This window comes from Callorhinus ursinus, unplaced genomic scaffold (genome assembly GCF_003265705.2).
Source record: "Callorhinus ursinus isolate GAN/ISIS: 27379988/994484 unplaced genomic scaffold, GSC_fseal_2.0 scaffold11, whole genome shotgun sequence".
Lineage (NCBI taxonomy): Eukaryota > Metazoa > Chordata > Mammalia > Carnivora > Otariidae > Callorhinus > Callorhinus ursinus.
The window spans coordinates 35737798-35754121 of record NW_027397073.1 but is presented as its reverse complement, the minus strand read 5'-3'; the positions used below and the strand labels follow the sequence as shown (position 1 = coordinate 35754121).

The 16324-nt window shown below is 46.7% G+C and overlaps 1 protein-coding gene across 5 annotated transcripts in view; it reads left to right on the top strand.

The window, feature by feature from the left end:
* FHOD3 (formin homology 2 domain containing 3) overlaps positions 1-16324 on the top strand; it is a 449329-nt gene that overhangs the window by 394014 nt on the left and 38991 nt on the right. For all 5 annotated transcript variants that reach the window (XM_025886682.2, XM_025886681.2, XM_073898306.1 and 2 more), the window contains one exon: positions 9373-9531. In XM_025886682.2, the coding sequence (XP_025742467.1) occupies positions 9373-9531 (159 nt within the window). The remainder of the gene's footprint in view (positions 1-9372; positions 9532-16324) is intronic.

Sequence of the window (16324 nt, the reverse complement as noted above, 5' to 3'; positions counted from 1 at the left end):
CATCTTTTTTTTTCTTTAAATTTTTTATTGTTACCTTAATCACCATACATTACATCATTAGTTTTTGATGTAGTGTTCCATGATTCATTGTTTGTGCATAACCCCCAGTGCTCCACGCAGAACGTGCCCTCTTTAATACCCATCACCAGGCTAACCTAACCCATCCCTCCACCCCCCTCCCCTCTAGAACCCTCAGTTTGTTTTTCAGAGTCCATCATCTCTCATGGTTTGTCTCTCCCTCCAATTTACTCCCCTTCATTCTTCCCCGGAGGAAAGTCATCTTGCAAATTTATCAAACACATGGACTTTATCCATGGGTCTATTTACTCTTACCTTGATTGATTATAGTTGATGGTAGTGGTAATTGGAACCTCGGCTGTAAGCACACAGTAATTTAGAGTCTGCAAGACTTACCTGCAAGAACTTACCATAAATTAGTTTTAGCTCCATGTGTTGTTCCATTTATCAGCATTTTGGGTGAGTCTAAAGCTACCTGAGTTGGGCTTCCCGACCTGGCAGTCGAGTACCAATTCTGATTCACAAAGTATGTGCAGCATCCTCAGGACAAGAGTGTCCTTCAGACAAGGGGCCAGGTGACAGGGTCAGTGCCTGGTGGGGGGGGGGGGGCCGGAGTAGGGCTGCTCTTCCTGAGTTCACCCTGGTGTCAGTTGCTGCCCAGTCTCAGCAAGGATGTGAATCTAAACTATTCCAGCCTCAGGAATCCCCCCGTGTCACAATTAAAGCTTCCTCCTGCTTATAAATCCAGACAGCTAGGATCCAACACAGCAAATCATGTCCTGTCACTGCTGTCCTTCAGCTGTAAGTAGATCCCCCTTTTGTCCTCTCTAGGAAATGACATCAAGGAAAGTGAGGTTGGGCACCCGCTCTGTGTGTCTGTGTCCTGACTTTGCCAGGACTAGTGACATGTGGTGCTGAGCCACCCACATGCCCCCTTCGGTTCTTCCAGTGTAGCCCGGCATTTGGGAGAAGACAGGCCTGGCTGGTTAAAAGAGCAGTCTCAGGTGGCCCAGGGTTACCCAGGACCTGCCCTCCCTCACGCCACTCTCCAACCCACCGATCTAGTTGGCTGGATCGTGGGCTCATCTGGCTGGTGCGCCCTCTGGGCTTCCCCTGGTTGCTCAGCACCCGTAGGTTGCTGGGCCATGACTTGGGTGGGAGGAAGACAGGGAGTATCGATTCGGCAGTGAAGTTACTTCTGACTGCATTTTTACAAAGGAAATAGCAAGATTAAAAGCTTCACTGAGAGAACCCAAAATGGGCAGTCCGCTTGCCTCCCTCCTTCTCGTGGCCCTACTCTGGTTGGTGACAAGAGTCTGGTTAGTGCCCTCTCAGTAGCCCGAAGTTCCATTCTTGCTTGAAGTAGGTGGTGACCTCATAAAATACTTCATTGCCTGGCTGAAGGACAAATGTTTGCCTAGTTTTTATAAGGTGAGCGCGTAAGAGAAAAGTAATAGTATATTGAAAAATTTACCAAATGGATTCAAGTATGTTCTTCAGTGGGACCCAGAAGGCCATACCTTTGTTCTTTGGGTGGGGCGGGCCGGGGCGGGGGGGGCAATAAGACATGTGAGCAGGAACTAATTCACAAATGTTACAAAAGGTGAAAATGCACATTAAGATTAAAATACATCACATTGGAGAGTTGAATCCCTTAAGTGTACGTTAGCAATGCAGATATAACCAATTTTACTTCTGTTTCTAATCCTTGACTGTGATTTTCATAAAACACAGCTGTAAACAGCCACTTCCGAATTCTGGCTCATGAGAAGTTTTTCATTAAACACAATAGCGAGCAACACAAATAAAACAGAATAGACTTCACAAGCCAGCACAGAGCAGAAGGAACTGGTTTTCGGTTTTGTCAGAAAACTTATAGCAGACCAGATTTCCGGAACATTCTTATGACCATCCAGGTCACCCCCAAAATAAAGATTCATGTTCCAGACCCAAGGCTGGGTGACCACTTAGTGGAAATAAGTCCAGAAAAATATGCTTTTGTATTTCCTTTCCAAATAGTTTTTGAAACTGGAGCTATGTTTCTCTCTCAGCAGGAAATATATATAGCTTTTTAGTAAGATGACTTTAATTATGTTTTGTGGAGAAAGGCAGAAATCCTGTGCTAAGTTTCATCATGTTGTGTTTCTACTGCTGGTCTGAGGTGTGGCAAATCACAGAGGAAATCAGAGGAGTGACCCCAGAGAAAGATGTCAGGGCAGAAAGCCCCTGGAGGTAAGGGGAAAATGTCCCTGTGGACCTGCCATCATCCTGAGGAGTCCCCAGGAAGTGGTCTTCAACCTGTGTGCCTAATCAAGAGTAGCAAAGTCCCTCCTGCTCCCAAAAGGCAGTTTTTAGATCCTAAGTTACAGACAGACTCAGACAGGTGTGAAGTGGAAGAGGAAACAGAAGGAAGGAATTGACTTGGTTTCCCCTTTTGGGGACTCAATCCTGTCTTACTCCCTTGGGCTCTTTAGGTTTATTATGGAGAGGGAGTTGCAAAATGGGTTTGGAGAAATTTTTTCAACTTTATTTAGCCTGGCATTTCGAAGTATATCAGAAACAATTAGCAGTGACTTGTTAAGAAAATTCAGAGAATGAGGATTTATTTGGTCTGGGGTGAGCCCCAGCCTGGGTTATTTTTAAAAGCTCCCCAGGGACTCAACCAAAGTTGTGCGCCACTGATTTAGAGTGAAAAATGAGGCACCAGTGAGGAGCGTGTTGATCCCCTCCACCACCACTCTCCATGTTGGCTCCCCCACCGCCTACCCTACTCCGTTTTATTCTCCCCCGAGAAGAGAGTCAGGTTTTCCTTCCCTGTATTCTAGTTCAGGACATACAGAAATGTTCTTTTATTTAACATTGCCTTCAGAAAACTGAATTCTCTCTGGAAGTTCAAAACCCAGCATTGGAACTTAAGTGGGCCGACCATACATCTGGTGTACCCAGGTTGGCCCAGGTGTATGCCTATTGTCCCGGCATGATTATCAAGAGCACTCCCTTTCTCCCTCAGGGGTCTCCTGGTTAGGGTACTAGACACACTCCATTACCATGGGAAATGTAGCCGTTTTGCAGCGGGCCTCAGCTATAGAAGACTACTGCAGAAGAACTGGGAAATTAATACTTTTTTTCCTAAACTTCACGATAAGGCTAGCCTATTCTGGCAAGTTCCTCAGAGACTCCATTCCTAACTATGGGATTTTCAGTCTTTATTTAGACATCATTGGTGATGTTGTTGCCTTAATGCTCACCCATGTGTATCGGTCTCCCTTGTTACAGGACTTAGGAAAATTCCACAGTTGTCACATCTTTATGACATCTGTATCGTGGCCTCATTGTCATTGTCACTTTCTCAAAAGGCAGTTTTGAAAATATCCTCTGGCGTCACTCTTCTGGCAGTTAGCAGGGAGTGAGGAGGGATGATTTATCATTGTAAAGCCTGTGCTTTGCTGAGCCAGACCCAGGGTCTGTGACAGCGATGCTGAGAAGCATTTTAGAGGTCATGCATTTCATGGGAGTGTTCTCCAGCTTAGGGCTGTTCATCTAATAAATCACATCCTGAGCACAGTTTCTACGTTCAGTCACAGCACCATCTGGGTCACAAGTTCTGTACACTGAATATCCACTCTTTAAAGGTTGCATCCTTTATTTCTAGTAAAATCAACCTTTAAAAATTCAAAGGAGTGACTCTTCATGGAAGCACCAGGAGACTGGAAACCAAGCCCTGTTTACCTGCCCAGATTGCATGCCTCCACACCTGTCCCCTCTCCCCCCACCCCCACACTTCTCATTTCATACTCACCCCTCGTGAGGAGTTTTCTGCCTTCACTGGAGCCCTACTCTGGACCTTGGTCCTCCCTACCGTGGTGTGCCACAGACAGAAGCCCCAGGTCTGTGTGGAGAGGAAGAGCCAGGTTTCCTGTTTTATTTCCAAGAGCCACACCCATGATGTGGTTGCGTGGTGTTAGCTGTGGCAGAATGTGTACCCGTGTCTTCAGGAGTCAGCTGCACCCAACCCCAGAGCCTCCCGTGCTGCTTTACCCCTGAGTGTGGAAAGACTGTATCTCTGTAGCTGACAGCTTAGCTCCCTGTGCTGGGATGTGAGCTTGGCATTTGTTGGGCATGTCAGTCTCGTTGTAACATTGATTAAGAAAAAAACAAAAACCTCCCTGTATTGTCTATAGCTGTTGGGACTTTATCCTACATCATTCATAAAAATGGCAGAACCGGTCCTCGTTACATCTTAGAATGGACAGGAGGACCCTGTTACTCTTTTTCTATTTTAAGAAATAATCTCTTATCCCTGCCTTTCGTTTCCTATTTTTAAATTGCATTCCTCTTGAAAGAACAATCCTGTCTCAAAAGCCTTTAGACTTACACAAAGTCTAAATCAGTGACTCTAATTGTGTAAGAGATTATTTAACGTCTATGACCCGTGTGCCCTTCTCCAGACCAAGGAGATCAGAATCTCAGAGGATAGAACCCAGGTGTCACTGATGTTTAGAAGTACCACCGAAGATTCTTTGTGTACCCACAGTTGTAAAGTGTTGGTGTAAACAGAACTACATTTTCTGGTTTTCCTTCAGAAAGTGTCAGTAGATTGATCAGGCCTGTTTCCTCCTCAGATACATGATGTTGAATTTCTCCCAGCTAGTGGTAGTGACTTAATGTTTACCCATCAGTCATGGAGGCAGCCATGGAAAAGGAGAATCTTCTGTACTTTCTCCAGAATATCCCTTTGTGTTAGTCCTGGAGACCAGTCTGTTAGCTTCGGAAGGGAATTTGGCATGTGGAAATCACCGTGATACTCTTCATTAAAAACATAAACCAAGATGTTCTCTACATTTATTTTTGGAAGATCATTAGTACCCCTGAAAGTGTACTCATTTTCTGGGATTCTGTATGCCTGGAGGTCTAGACTCTAATGAACACTTATGAGCTATTTTCAGTCATTCACAAAGCCCCATGCAATGTGCCATGTGCCCGGCAAGCAGCTCTGTGGGCTACATTGAGTATTGGGTCTCTACACTTGCCGCTAGAACTATCACTCTCCAGGGTGGGGACACTGATCTGATCTGACATTTCTGTTTGTAGAGGTGCATTTGATCAGTAAGCGTGGTAAATGCATTAGGCATGAAAAACATACATTGCTAGACCACATATTTCTAAAATGTCAATGGAGTAAAAACAATAAAAAGGAATCACTCTTGGTGTAATAAGTAAGAACTCATTATTAGAAAGCAGTATGTTCCAGGCATTGTCATAAGGACTTTACATGTATTAATCCCAGTAATATTATTCTGATTGTTCTGGCAAATACTTCTGTAGTGCCTACCGTGAGCCAGGCATTAGTCTCACTGCTTTACATCCATTGTCTCATTGATTCTCACAGCAAACCTTGTGAGATATGTACCAGAGAGGAAACTAAGGCACAGAGAGGTCCAGGGACTTGCCAAAGTCACACAGCCATGAATGGGCAGATCCCAGCTGAAGCTCCCTTTCAGGGGTCCCGGGTCTGTCCATGTGGTCCTTGGATTCCATTTTGTTTCTACTGCTTTTTGATAAAAGGTCATCAGCCAAAGCTCTGTCCTCCACCTCAGTGAGTCTCAAGAACTCTCAGGGAGGAAAGGAGTGCTGGAAGGAGGCTCCTGAGGGCCCAGGCTCTGGGCACAGCATGCTAGACTAGGGCTTGGTGGAAAGTGAAAACAGGAACAGCAGACTCGGAGGTAAGATAGTTGCCCCAACAACAGAGTGGTAGCGAGGCAGGGTGGGGAAACCACTGTGAAGCTGTATCTGAACATGCCACTTCTCCAAATATGTCCTGAAGTGTTCAGGGGAAAGGGGAAACTTCTTTCATGGGTCAGGGTACCCTGGGAAGAAGCCAGGCTCAGTTTTGCTTCCAGAGAGCCTGGTTAACCGGAACTCTTGAGCAGGACCAGGCAGCAATGCTTAGCGTCTAGGAGAGCACCACCTTTGAAACCCCAGCTATCAGGGATCCTCCAGCATGCCAATAGTTGCCTTTCCAGAAATACTGTCTCTGGGGAAATGTTTCAGCCTTGGATGCCATGTAGGGCTTTGGTTTGTTTTTGTTTCTGATTCAGCCAAGAATATTGCTAAGCAGGGGCGGGGGGGGGGGGGGCAGTGTAGATGGCCAAACTGGTAAGAGGAGAGGTTACCCTTCATGGAAAGGGATTCTGTCAAGGCGAGCCGAGATCTCTCAGAAGGGTCAGGAAGGAGGTCCCTAAAACAATTCAACTCCCTTTTTCCAAGCTATGCAAGAAGCCTGGAGGTCTAGCTTCCAGGAAGGCAGCAGTGAGCCCTTCCAGGAAGAAGCTTCAAATAGGCAGCACCCACGGCCACAAAGGTTAGAGGATTTTTGAGAAGCATAGAGAAGGTCATTAATTTAAGTGGTCATCGCTAGCTACTAAGGCTTGGGGGAGAGCTGTGACCATTCCCTGCAGCCCCAGATTCACCTAGTTGTCAGCTTCCCGGATTGGGGTCTGCTCTCTGGAACCAATCTGCTCTAAGACGCAGGGCCCTGCAAATAGGTACTCTGTCATAGGGCCATGTGAAGGACATCGTGAAGGTCACACTTGCTACTCTGGGGCTTTGACCACAGAAAGATAATTGAAAGCGATCAGACTCGATGACTGCTGATCCTGAGACATGGACATGTGCTCCCGGGCACAGAGAACTTTGGCTCACCCTTGAAGGTGCTTCTCTAGGTTATTGTGGGAGGGAAGGAGAGAGTTGGACATCCCCACATGACCCCTCCTTTGTCTCAGGCAGAACAGACCCTGGGGCACTTGGGTGCTCAGCAGCATCCAGTGGAGTCTGTTTTAATTATGAAGAACAACATTTAAAACACCTCTTGGATGAAATCCAGAGATTGAAAAGTTCAATTTCAGATATTTAATTCTTATTCTTTCCTTCACCAAGTGGGTTGAAGTGCTCTGAAAACGCATGGAGTCGTCTTTGGGGACAGCTCTCCCTGTCATTTCAGGATGCTCAGTGGCTTGCTGCTCCCTGACTCATAGGGAAGTGTGTGGGCGCGTCCACTGGTGTAAATTGAGTTCTGTTGGGAATGGGGACAAGGAAGTGTCAGGCTCAGAGCCGTCCCATAGGTGTCTGCAGGTTGTTTGCCGTAAGTGAATGCTGACCAGGGGCAGGGGGGTGGGTGGGGCTGAATTCTGAGTGGTGCTTCTCTCTCAAGCTGTTTGCCATGGGGCTGTGTCTCTCCAGAGGGGGCATCTTTTTCTCATTTGCACAAACGCTGGTTGGGCTGAGTCTGCCCAGGCATCTTTCCAGGCTCTTGGAGTGAGAGGGGCTATATAGATGAGGAGCTAAGGGCTAATGATGCCCAGGGAATCCCTGCCTTCCAGAAAATGCCTCCTGTCCTGGAGCCTGGCTGTGGGTATTGCCTCTCCTGCCTTGCCTGCTACCCTCCTCGAGTGGCACCATTCCTTGTGCTCACCGGATGTCTACCGTAGGGTCTCCAGGCCCCATGTCCTGGCATCCCTCTTCGTTGCCTCTACCCAGCCTTTCGCCAAACCTTTGCTCATTCCTTCTTCACTTTCCACACACAAAAAAATACCTTAGATTTGAAAGCTGAATTTCAGGGACTCCCAATACGCTTACTTGATTAAATACGTAGAAGATCCGTTTGCCCGGCAGAGTAGGGATGCTTCTACACCACATGTCCCTGGGCCTTCCAAACTGATCACACCCACAAGAATTGTTCCTCCTGGCCACCAGGCCCCAGAACAGCTGGGATGCTTTCAGTTCTTTTCTTCGTGAGGAAATTTTAATTTATTCCCAAACGCATATTTAAGGATTTAAAATAGAATTTTAGCAATTGAGTTTGGACGGACTTAGGAGGACGTAAGGAACCACAGCCCGTTTCTCCTTGCCAGCTTCCGGCCTCCAGGGTTACAGCAAGCCAGCTTCTCTAGAGGGCCCAGCCGCTCGCAGGCCCGGCCAGTCGAGAGGGCCTCCGCACAGCAGACCGACCGACAGCAGCCTCAGCCCCTCGGCTGGGCCCTGCGTGCCGCAGAACTGGAGCGGCTGCTCCTGACGTCCCCTGCCGATGGCCCCCAAGCCTCCAGCGTCATCCCTGGCCGTTCCCAGCAAAATAGACAAAGCCTCTTCTCTCTTTCGCTCCCCAGTTCCAGGCTCCATCCCAGACATTGTTTAGGGCCCATCTCCAGTGTCAGCCCCTCCGGACCCTGACCCCCTCCACCCCCCAGGTGAGGTAGTTACCCCGCCGCTGAGCCCTTTCCCCTGGGGAGTACACCCACCGTCGTGCTGAATGGGTCTTTTCCTTCAGGAGATCCACTGTGCCTTACTCATCATTGTCATCCTGGGCTTGCTACATACGTGAACACAGTCATCCTCCCAGCTCTGTTTTGTCTCAAGAGAAACCTGAGCACGAACAGGGCGCTTGCTGAGCCGGATCTCTGCCACTTTTTCCCACCATTAACTTTTGGAGAACTGAAGGGGAGAGTGGAGGGCCTTGTCATCTCGGCCCTGGCACTGGTTGGTTTTACCCCCTCACAGACGTGTTAGGCTCTGGTCACGTGCTAGCCCAGGGCTTGCCTCCCATGGAGCACCCAGGTCAGCAGGGAAGCCATATACACAAGGGCTCTGTGAGGACACCTGTCCCCCTCTTTGGCCCCTGTGCCCATTTCATCCCTCATTGGTCTTGAGCAGGTTCCCTTTGGTTTCCCTTCCTCGGAAGGCCCCTCTTCACCTACCCAGTGGGCAGCCACCTGGGTGTCTAAGTGTGACAGGTGCTCTGTTGTTAGGGACAGAGGATGTTGAAATGGTGAGAGGAGCCTTGAGACAACGCAGCCGGGGATGCAGAGGAGCTGACCGGCCAACAATGGTGGATTCTCCTCATCGCTCTTGTCTTCTCAGCGTGTATACTGATGGTCTCCATCTCTGGGCTCATACCGCGTGCGCTGGGGCCAACCAAGGCACATTCCGACACCTTGCAGCCTGCAGGAAGGGAGTTCTGAGAGGTTTTAGTTTTGTTTCCACTGCTTCTATGGAAAAAAACAGGGTTTTTTTTTTTTTCTTGCCAAATATCACATTTTTCCCAATTGAAGGAAAATCAATTTTATTTTGTAATGTGTCTGACTCGAGAAGTTCCATTGCTGACCCATGCTTGGCGGCTTCTCAGAGCTAATCCTTGATCTCTTTCTTCTGTGCTGAGCAGTAGCCAGTCCTTCCCTGAGCTGAATCGGGGCCATTTGTTTTCATCTCTAAATAAGTAGTGAGTTTGCTTTTAAATAATGAGACACAGAAAAGACCAAAGATGATGCATTAATCTTGGATTCTCCTTATTTTATCACCAAGAAAACTGCTGCAGATGGAAAAAGGCAGGAGGTCATCGTCCTAGACCCCAAGAGGAGCAATGCCATTAATATTGGCCTGACAGTGCTGCCCCCTCCGAGAACAATTAAGATAGCCATTTTGAATTTTGATGAATATGCCTTAAACAAAGAAGGAATTGAGGTAAGAGAAGCTCTATCAAGCATTATTTGTATTCTGTTGACGTGTCCCATATGTAAAGCATTACTGTGTCCAATATGACTTTCTCCACAGGGTGGCTTGCCATTTTTTCTGTTTCACCCAGACTCTGAATAGTGTTAATAATTCTCACATATTTTTTTTTAAGTTCTGGGTCATGGGAGGAAGCCCCACTTGGCCTGTGAAGTTCAGTGAGCCTCACTCTCTGGTTCTGTTGCTGCCTGCCTTCTGACCACGCTCACCTACCTCAGCGTGAAAGAAGACAAGGATAACCTCCTGAGGGGGCTGGTGGGATCTTCTTTCACGTCATTTCCCACTGAACATGCTGGATGAGCCATCTCGCGAGTAGGGCTTCCTGCGAGTGCTCACATCCCTGTGAATGACCTTGGGATGTGTAGAGCTAGCCTGTGGGTGATAAGCTGTGGGTGATAAGAACCCATACCACACGCCGTAGGCAACCGTTGATCTGAATGGAGGCAGTAAAGAGGGAGGGGTCACTGGCTGGGTCTGTAGGGCCTGCCGGGCTCAGTGCTCTTCCACCAGGCCCCGTTCTGCATCCACCATGGGTTGCTGCCTCTCTCTGGCGAGTTAAAGCTCCTCTTCTAGCAACAAAGAAAGAGTGAGTGGGGCAAGCGGCCCAGCATGGAGATTCCTCCCGAAGGGCAATGTAGCCTGGGGCTTGCTGGGTCACCATGGGGATGTGAGGACACTGCTTTGTGGCATTGGGTGACACTCCATCCTCCTATTGGCAAGGAGCCAGGGATCCCTTTAAAGCCTTCCCATAGTCGGGGTTCATTCATGTGCAGGGTTATCTGAGGACTGGAGAGTGGACAGGACCAGTGAAGACTGGCTGCAGAGGGTAGAATGAGCCCCTGACAGAGAGGAAGGGCCCAGGACCATGGCACAAGGCTCATCCATGGCCCCAAGTGTGGGAAGGAGCAGTGGGGCCCATGGGCCCAAGTGGGTCTGAACCCAGCAGGGCGGGCATGCCTCTGTGCTTTGGAAAGAAGAGGCCCCCACAGGAAAAACTGTGCTCCTAGAGGTTTATACCAGATTAGTAGTGTCCCTTCAAAATCCACGTCTACCCACAAGACAGTCCCTCTCTGGGGCCCCCAGAGAAGTGAGGGAAGGGCAGAGCGTTGGCTGGCCACTAGGCAGGTGAGAGCTGCCGACCTGGAAGAACCCAGTGCAACGTGTCTTTCATCTAGGGCGAACTACATGGTAGGCCCTAGCACACGTTCCAGCCACCCTATTGACTTAGCAGTGTCCTTGGGAGATTGCAAAAGCTTCAGATTCATGCAAAGAGAGGCTTCAAATGCAGCCAGAGCCAGCCTGATGGAAGGGAAGAATGACATCTTCCCCTGTGAAAAATATTTCCCCTTCTTGTCATGAGAACTTGAAAGTCTGTCAGGAAAGATTGATTTCCTTTGGGTTTTGCCTTTGTTCTTTCCTGAAACGTAGCTCTCCAGGGGCAGGGAAAATTTCAGATACAATCAGTTACTTCGATTTTAGAAGAAGGCAAATTACTTGTTTTTTTCTGACTGGTTTCCAGCAAGGACTTTGATCCAGGAAGGAGTAATGCCAGCAACAGTAGTGCCACTGAGGGGTACGGGAGCAACAAGGCCCACCAAACGTGGCTTCCGTAGCTTTCTTCATGTGGGCCAGGCACAAGCCATGTGCTCTACACAGATGCTCGTGAGGTACAACTATTGTGTTTCCCATCTTGAAGATGAGGGGAGAGTCCCAGTGTCAGTCAGGGCCCAGGCTCTTGTGACAAAAAGAACAAGAGGGAATCTGAAAGGTTAGGGAGAAGACTCCTGAGGCCAGCAGTCTGCCTCACAGCGCCACCTACAGGGTGCCCCCGGAAGTAGCTGATGTGCGGAACGGTTATGGCGGGAGGACACAGCTAGAACCACCAGTGAACCCAACCTGAGCACTGTCAGGACACCCCCACTCACAACAGCACAGGGGCTGGCACATTTTTTATCACAGTGTTTATCTAAACAGCGTTTCTCAACCGTGTCACTACCAACATTCTGGATTGGACATTTCTTTGTTGCGGGAGCTGTTCTCTACGTTGTAGGATGGTTAGCAGCGTCCCTGGTGTCCACCCAAAGAGGCCAGTGGTACCACACCATTGGGGACAACCAAATATGTTTCCAGCTTTGTCAGATGTGCCCTGGGGGCAAAATCCCCCTGAGAATACCTGATCAGAAGGCTGCCCACGTGAATCCAGGGACCGTGTATATTTTTCTTTTCTTTTCTTTTCTTTTTTTTTTTTTAAGATTTTGTTTATTTGAAAGAGAGAAAGAACACAAGTAGGGGGGGAGGGGAGAGGGGCAGAGGGAGAAGCAGACGCTCCGCTGAGTATGGAGTCCAACCAACTGGGACTCAGTCCCAGGACCTTGAGATCATGACCTGAGCCGAAGGCAGACGCTTAACCGACTGAGCCACCCAGGCACCCCAGGGACCATGTATATTTTTCAGTTCTGGTTAGTCATGCTGAGAAGAGTCCAGTGGAAACCAGACACGCTCATCTGTCACCTGCCCTCTCTGGCCGTTCTCACGGACCTGAGGGGGCATAGCTGCTCTAGATCCATGTCCTGAGCCACTACCCAGAACTTACTCTCTGGGCTTGTTGTTGTTCAAGAGCTAAGTCAGGACTGAGAAGAGATGGAAGGTGTATCCTTACAGATCTTTACTAATAAGATTTCCAGCTAATGCCCAAAGGGCCTTTTGCCAAACAGTCTGCTTCTTGGGTGCAGGCACTGTAACATGGTACCACAGCTTAATAGGGCCATTTGAAACCTCTGTGTACCAAATGTGATTAGGATGTATTAAATTACATCCTGTGGCTTTGCCTAGCAACTCAGTGATATGTATCCAGCTTTGTCACGAAAACCTGAGAGAGTGGTTAGCTACTTCATTAAGGAAGTAATCTTTCATAAGAGTATTAAACTTTAGAGCACATTTTGGGGCCATCTCTAAATAGTATTCATGATATTTTCCCAAATGAAAGATGCCATCAGCTTATCATAAATGAAGTATGAAGGGTTTTCCTCTTTTCTGTAGCTTTTCTAATTTTTATCGTCCGTATCTACAGAGAACAGCACAATCGGATGGTCCCAAATGACACTGACCTTGGCTCACGTTGGCTGCCAGGCCTGCTAGTATCCTAGAAACGGAAAGTCCCTTTGGCCGAGTATACAAAACTATAGCACATTTTCAGGCCATTTGTGCGGTGCAACCCCCATCCGAGTGGGCGCTGGACACACAGATGAGCCTGGGTCTGGGAGCCACAGTGATGCAGCCGGGCCAGGGAACCAGAATGTCCCTGCAGCTGGGCGCCTTAGCCACGCTGGTGGTTTTGCCTTTCTGGCTGAATGGCCACAAATTGTGGAAATGGTGCTGGGAAAGGAGGAGCCGGCTCCTCGGTGGTTCTGCCTTGATTGACCCAGCCTACCTTCAGGCAAACCACGTCACCTGCAAATTTGATGCAACAGTTTCTACCCCACATGCCTCACTGAGGAGTCACAAAAATGAAAGAAAATACGATCAAGACACCTTGAGAAGTAAAGGGAAAAAAATCCCTGCGTAAGAATAAGTGCATGAATAGAGAGCCATTGACTCATGAGGTTACGCAAGTTGTACACAAACCAGCCTCAGCTCTGAGTGCTCCAGCTTCCTGCTATTGTCACCAAAACCCCTGTGCTAGATTCTCACCCAGAGCTCTAGCCAGGTTCTGCTCAAAACTCATGGGGCAGAATAATTACTCGTGATAATCTTATCTGCAGGTGAATGAGATGGCCAAACCCAAAAGCATTTGGGTTCACAAAAAATGAGACCTCCATTGTTCTCTGAACTGCGATTTTCAGATAACCAAGCAAGTAGACTGAAAGCAATGCTGGTGGGACACCGTCTGGGCGAAAGCAAAAAAAGAAAACCAACACTTGAGATTATTACATAGTGGTTTTGTTTGATATCTTTTTCCCCATGAAACCAAATGGTGACCATAAAATCATCAGTAAATTCACAGACATGGTGGGAGAGCAAATTAAAGGCACCTCTTCCCACTCACCCCTTATCAGCTGCTCCTGGAAAGAGAGGGCCATCAGCTCACTGAAGGTGGCTTCAACCCGCCGTTCCCCCGTCTTATGGCTATTTTTATCGCCAGGGATGTGTAAAAAAAATAAAGTGAAATAAACTGGCAGATGGCAACCTCATAAATCTTCAGTGGTGAACAAATGGTTTAAATTAGTCAGAGAAGTAAAAAACAAAAGGTGTTTGATTACTTTCCCAAAGGAAAGAAGCAGCTAAAATCATTGCAGGAAAATGCCTTCTGAGGAATGGGGGAAAAGTACTGACAATTTTTTGTTTTGGAATTCTCGTACACGCTTCAAACAACTTAAGCAGTATGAAAGTTAAAATATAAAGGCTAGTTCAGTTCAGATCCTGGATGTTTTTAAAGGAGTGACATCTCAGATTGCTTTGGTTATTTTTTAATACCATCTGTGTAGACAGGTGGGAGCAAGAGCGTGAGCCTCTGGGGGAGCAAGGAGCATTGTTGCTGAATATGTGCCCAGATGCTCAGATTCTACCCACACCGTCTCAGTGTTAGGGCCACGATGAAGGAAACCTAGGCTCCCCTTCTGCAGCGTCACCATGACCAAAGCACAGAACACTTTGGCATCACTGGCTTCTAAGAAACTACAGAGATGACCAGCCCTGAGAACTCTGTCATCAGACCCAGGATGCCAGCCACCCCACCCAGGTAGATCCTGAATCACAGTCATGTGAACATTTGTGCGTTTGTGGATTAGGCTGTCTTGTCCAGTTTTTTATTTTATTCTTAATTTTTTGCATTAATATAAAGGCAAATTGACTTGTCCAGTTCTAGGAGTTTTAAGATCTATAAATTCATGTAGTGACCATTGTAGTCAGGATTGAGAACCACCCTGTGTCCCAGAAAAGGTCTTGTGCTAGCTCTTTCTAGTCACACCCTTCACCCACCTGGAGCCTCTGGTGACCACTGATCTCTTCCCATGACTATGGTTTTGTCTTTTCGAGAATGTCATAAAAGTGGAACCGTGCAGTGGGTAACCTTTTGAGACTGGCTTCTTTCACTCAGCATGACTGATGCTTTTGAGATTCATCCAAGTTGTGGTATGTAACTGTAGATTGGTCCCTTTTGATTGCTGAGCACCGCTGCATTACCGGGGCGTACCACAGTTGGTCTGTTCGTCTGTCGAAGGATTATGTAGCTTGATTTGGTTTTTGGCAATTGTGAATTAAGCTGCTACAGATACTCACGTATAAGTTTTTATGTGAACATAAGTTTTCATTGTTCTAGTGTCAATACCTACAAATGGAATTCCTGGGTCATATGGTAAATCTGTGTTTAACAACTTTGAGGAGCTATAATTTGTCTTTTTGTTCTCTCCACAGTGTCTTTCACAGAGGAAAGGCCTTTTTAACTTGGATGAAGTTACAGTTTCTCAACCTATTCTTTTTTGATATCATGTCTTAAGAGTTTGTTGCCCTAACATGGGTCACAAAAATTTCCTTCTGTGTTTCCTTTTAAAAGTTTTGTAGTGTTACCTTTGACTTTGAGATCTGTGATGCCTTTTGAGTTAATTTTTGTGTAACTTTTAAGGTTTGAGGTTCATTTTTTTTTTTTTGCATATGAATTCCAGTTCCAACACCATTGTTGAAAGTACTATCCTTTCTCTGTTGAACTGCCTTTGCACCTTGGTCAAAATCGCTGGGCTGTATTTGTGTCCTCTATTTCCAGACTCCCTGTATTGTCCCACTGATCCGTGTGTCTGTCCCATGACCTGTGCCACACTGTCTTATTCCTCTAGCTCTAGAGTAGATCTTACCTGTTTTCAAAATTGTTTTGGTTCATTTGTTTTGCCATATAGCATTTAGAACCTGCTTGTCTAAATCCACAAAAAATTCATGGTGGTATTTTTATTGGAATTGAGTCAGATTTGTAGATCAGTTTGGGGAAAATTAACATCTTGACTATATTGAGTCTTTCAGTCCAGGAACATAGTATATCCCCATTTGTTTAGATTGTCTTTGATTGCTTTCACCAGCACTTTTACTTTCTAGCATATAGATCTGCACATGATTTGTTAGATTTATACCTAAATATTTTACTATACATAGTATTTTTTAAAAAATTCAGTTTGTAACTGTTTACTATCAATATAGAGATAAATTGGTTTTTTATATATTAACCTTAAATCATATGATATTGTTAAACTCATGGTTTTATAAATTTTTTGTAGATTCCTCACAATTTTTTACATAGACAATTATGCTGTCTATGATGGGAATAGTTTTGCTTTTTCCTTTCTGATCTATATGTCTTTTTTAAATTTCATAAACCCTGTCTTGTTCCCAATCTCAGAGGGAAAGTATTCAGCCTGTCACCATTAAGTATGATATGAGCTGTAGGTTTTTCATAAATGTCATTTATCAGCTGGAGGAGATTCCTTCTATTGCTGGGTTGCTGAGAGTTTTCTGTTATGGATGGATACTGAATTTTATCAAAAATATCAGAAATATTTTTTGATTCAATTGACATTATTTTTTTTTTAAAGATTATTGATTTGAGAGGAGGATGGTGAGAGGGGCAGAGGGAGAGAATCGCAAGCAGAGTCCCCACTGAGTGCAGAGCCTGATGCCAGGCTCAATCCCACATCCCTGAGATGATGACCTGAGCTGAAATCAAGAGTCAGATGCTCAACTGACTGAGCCACCCAAGTGGCCC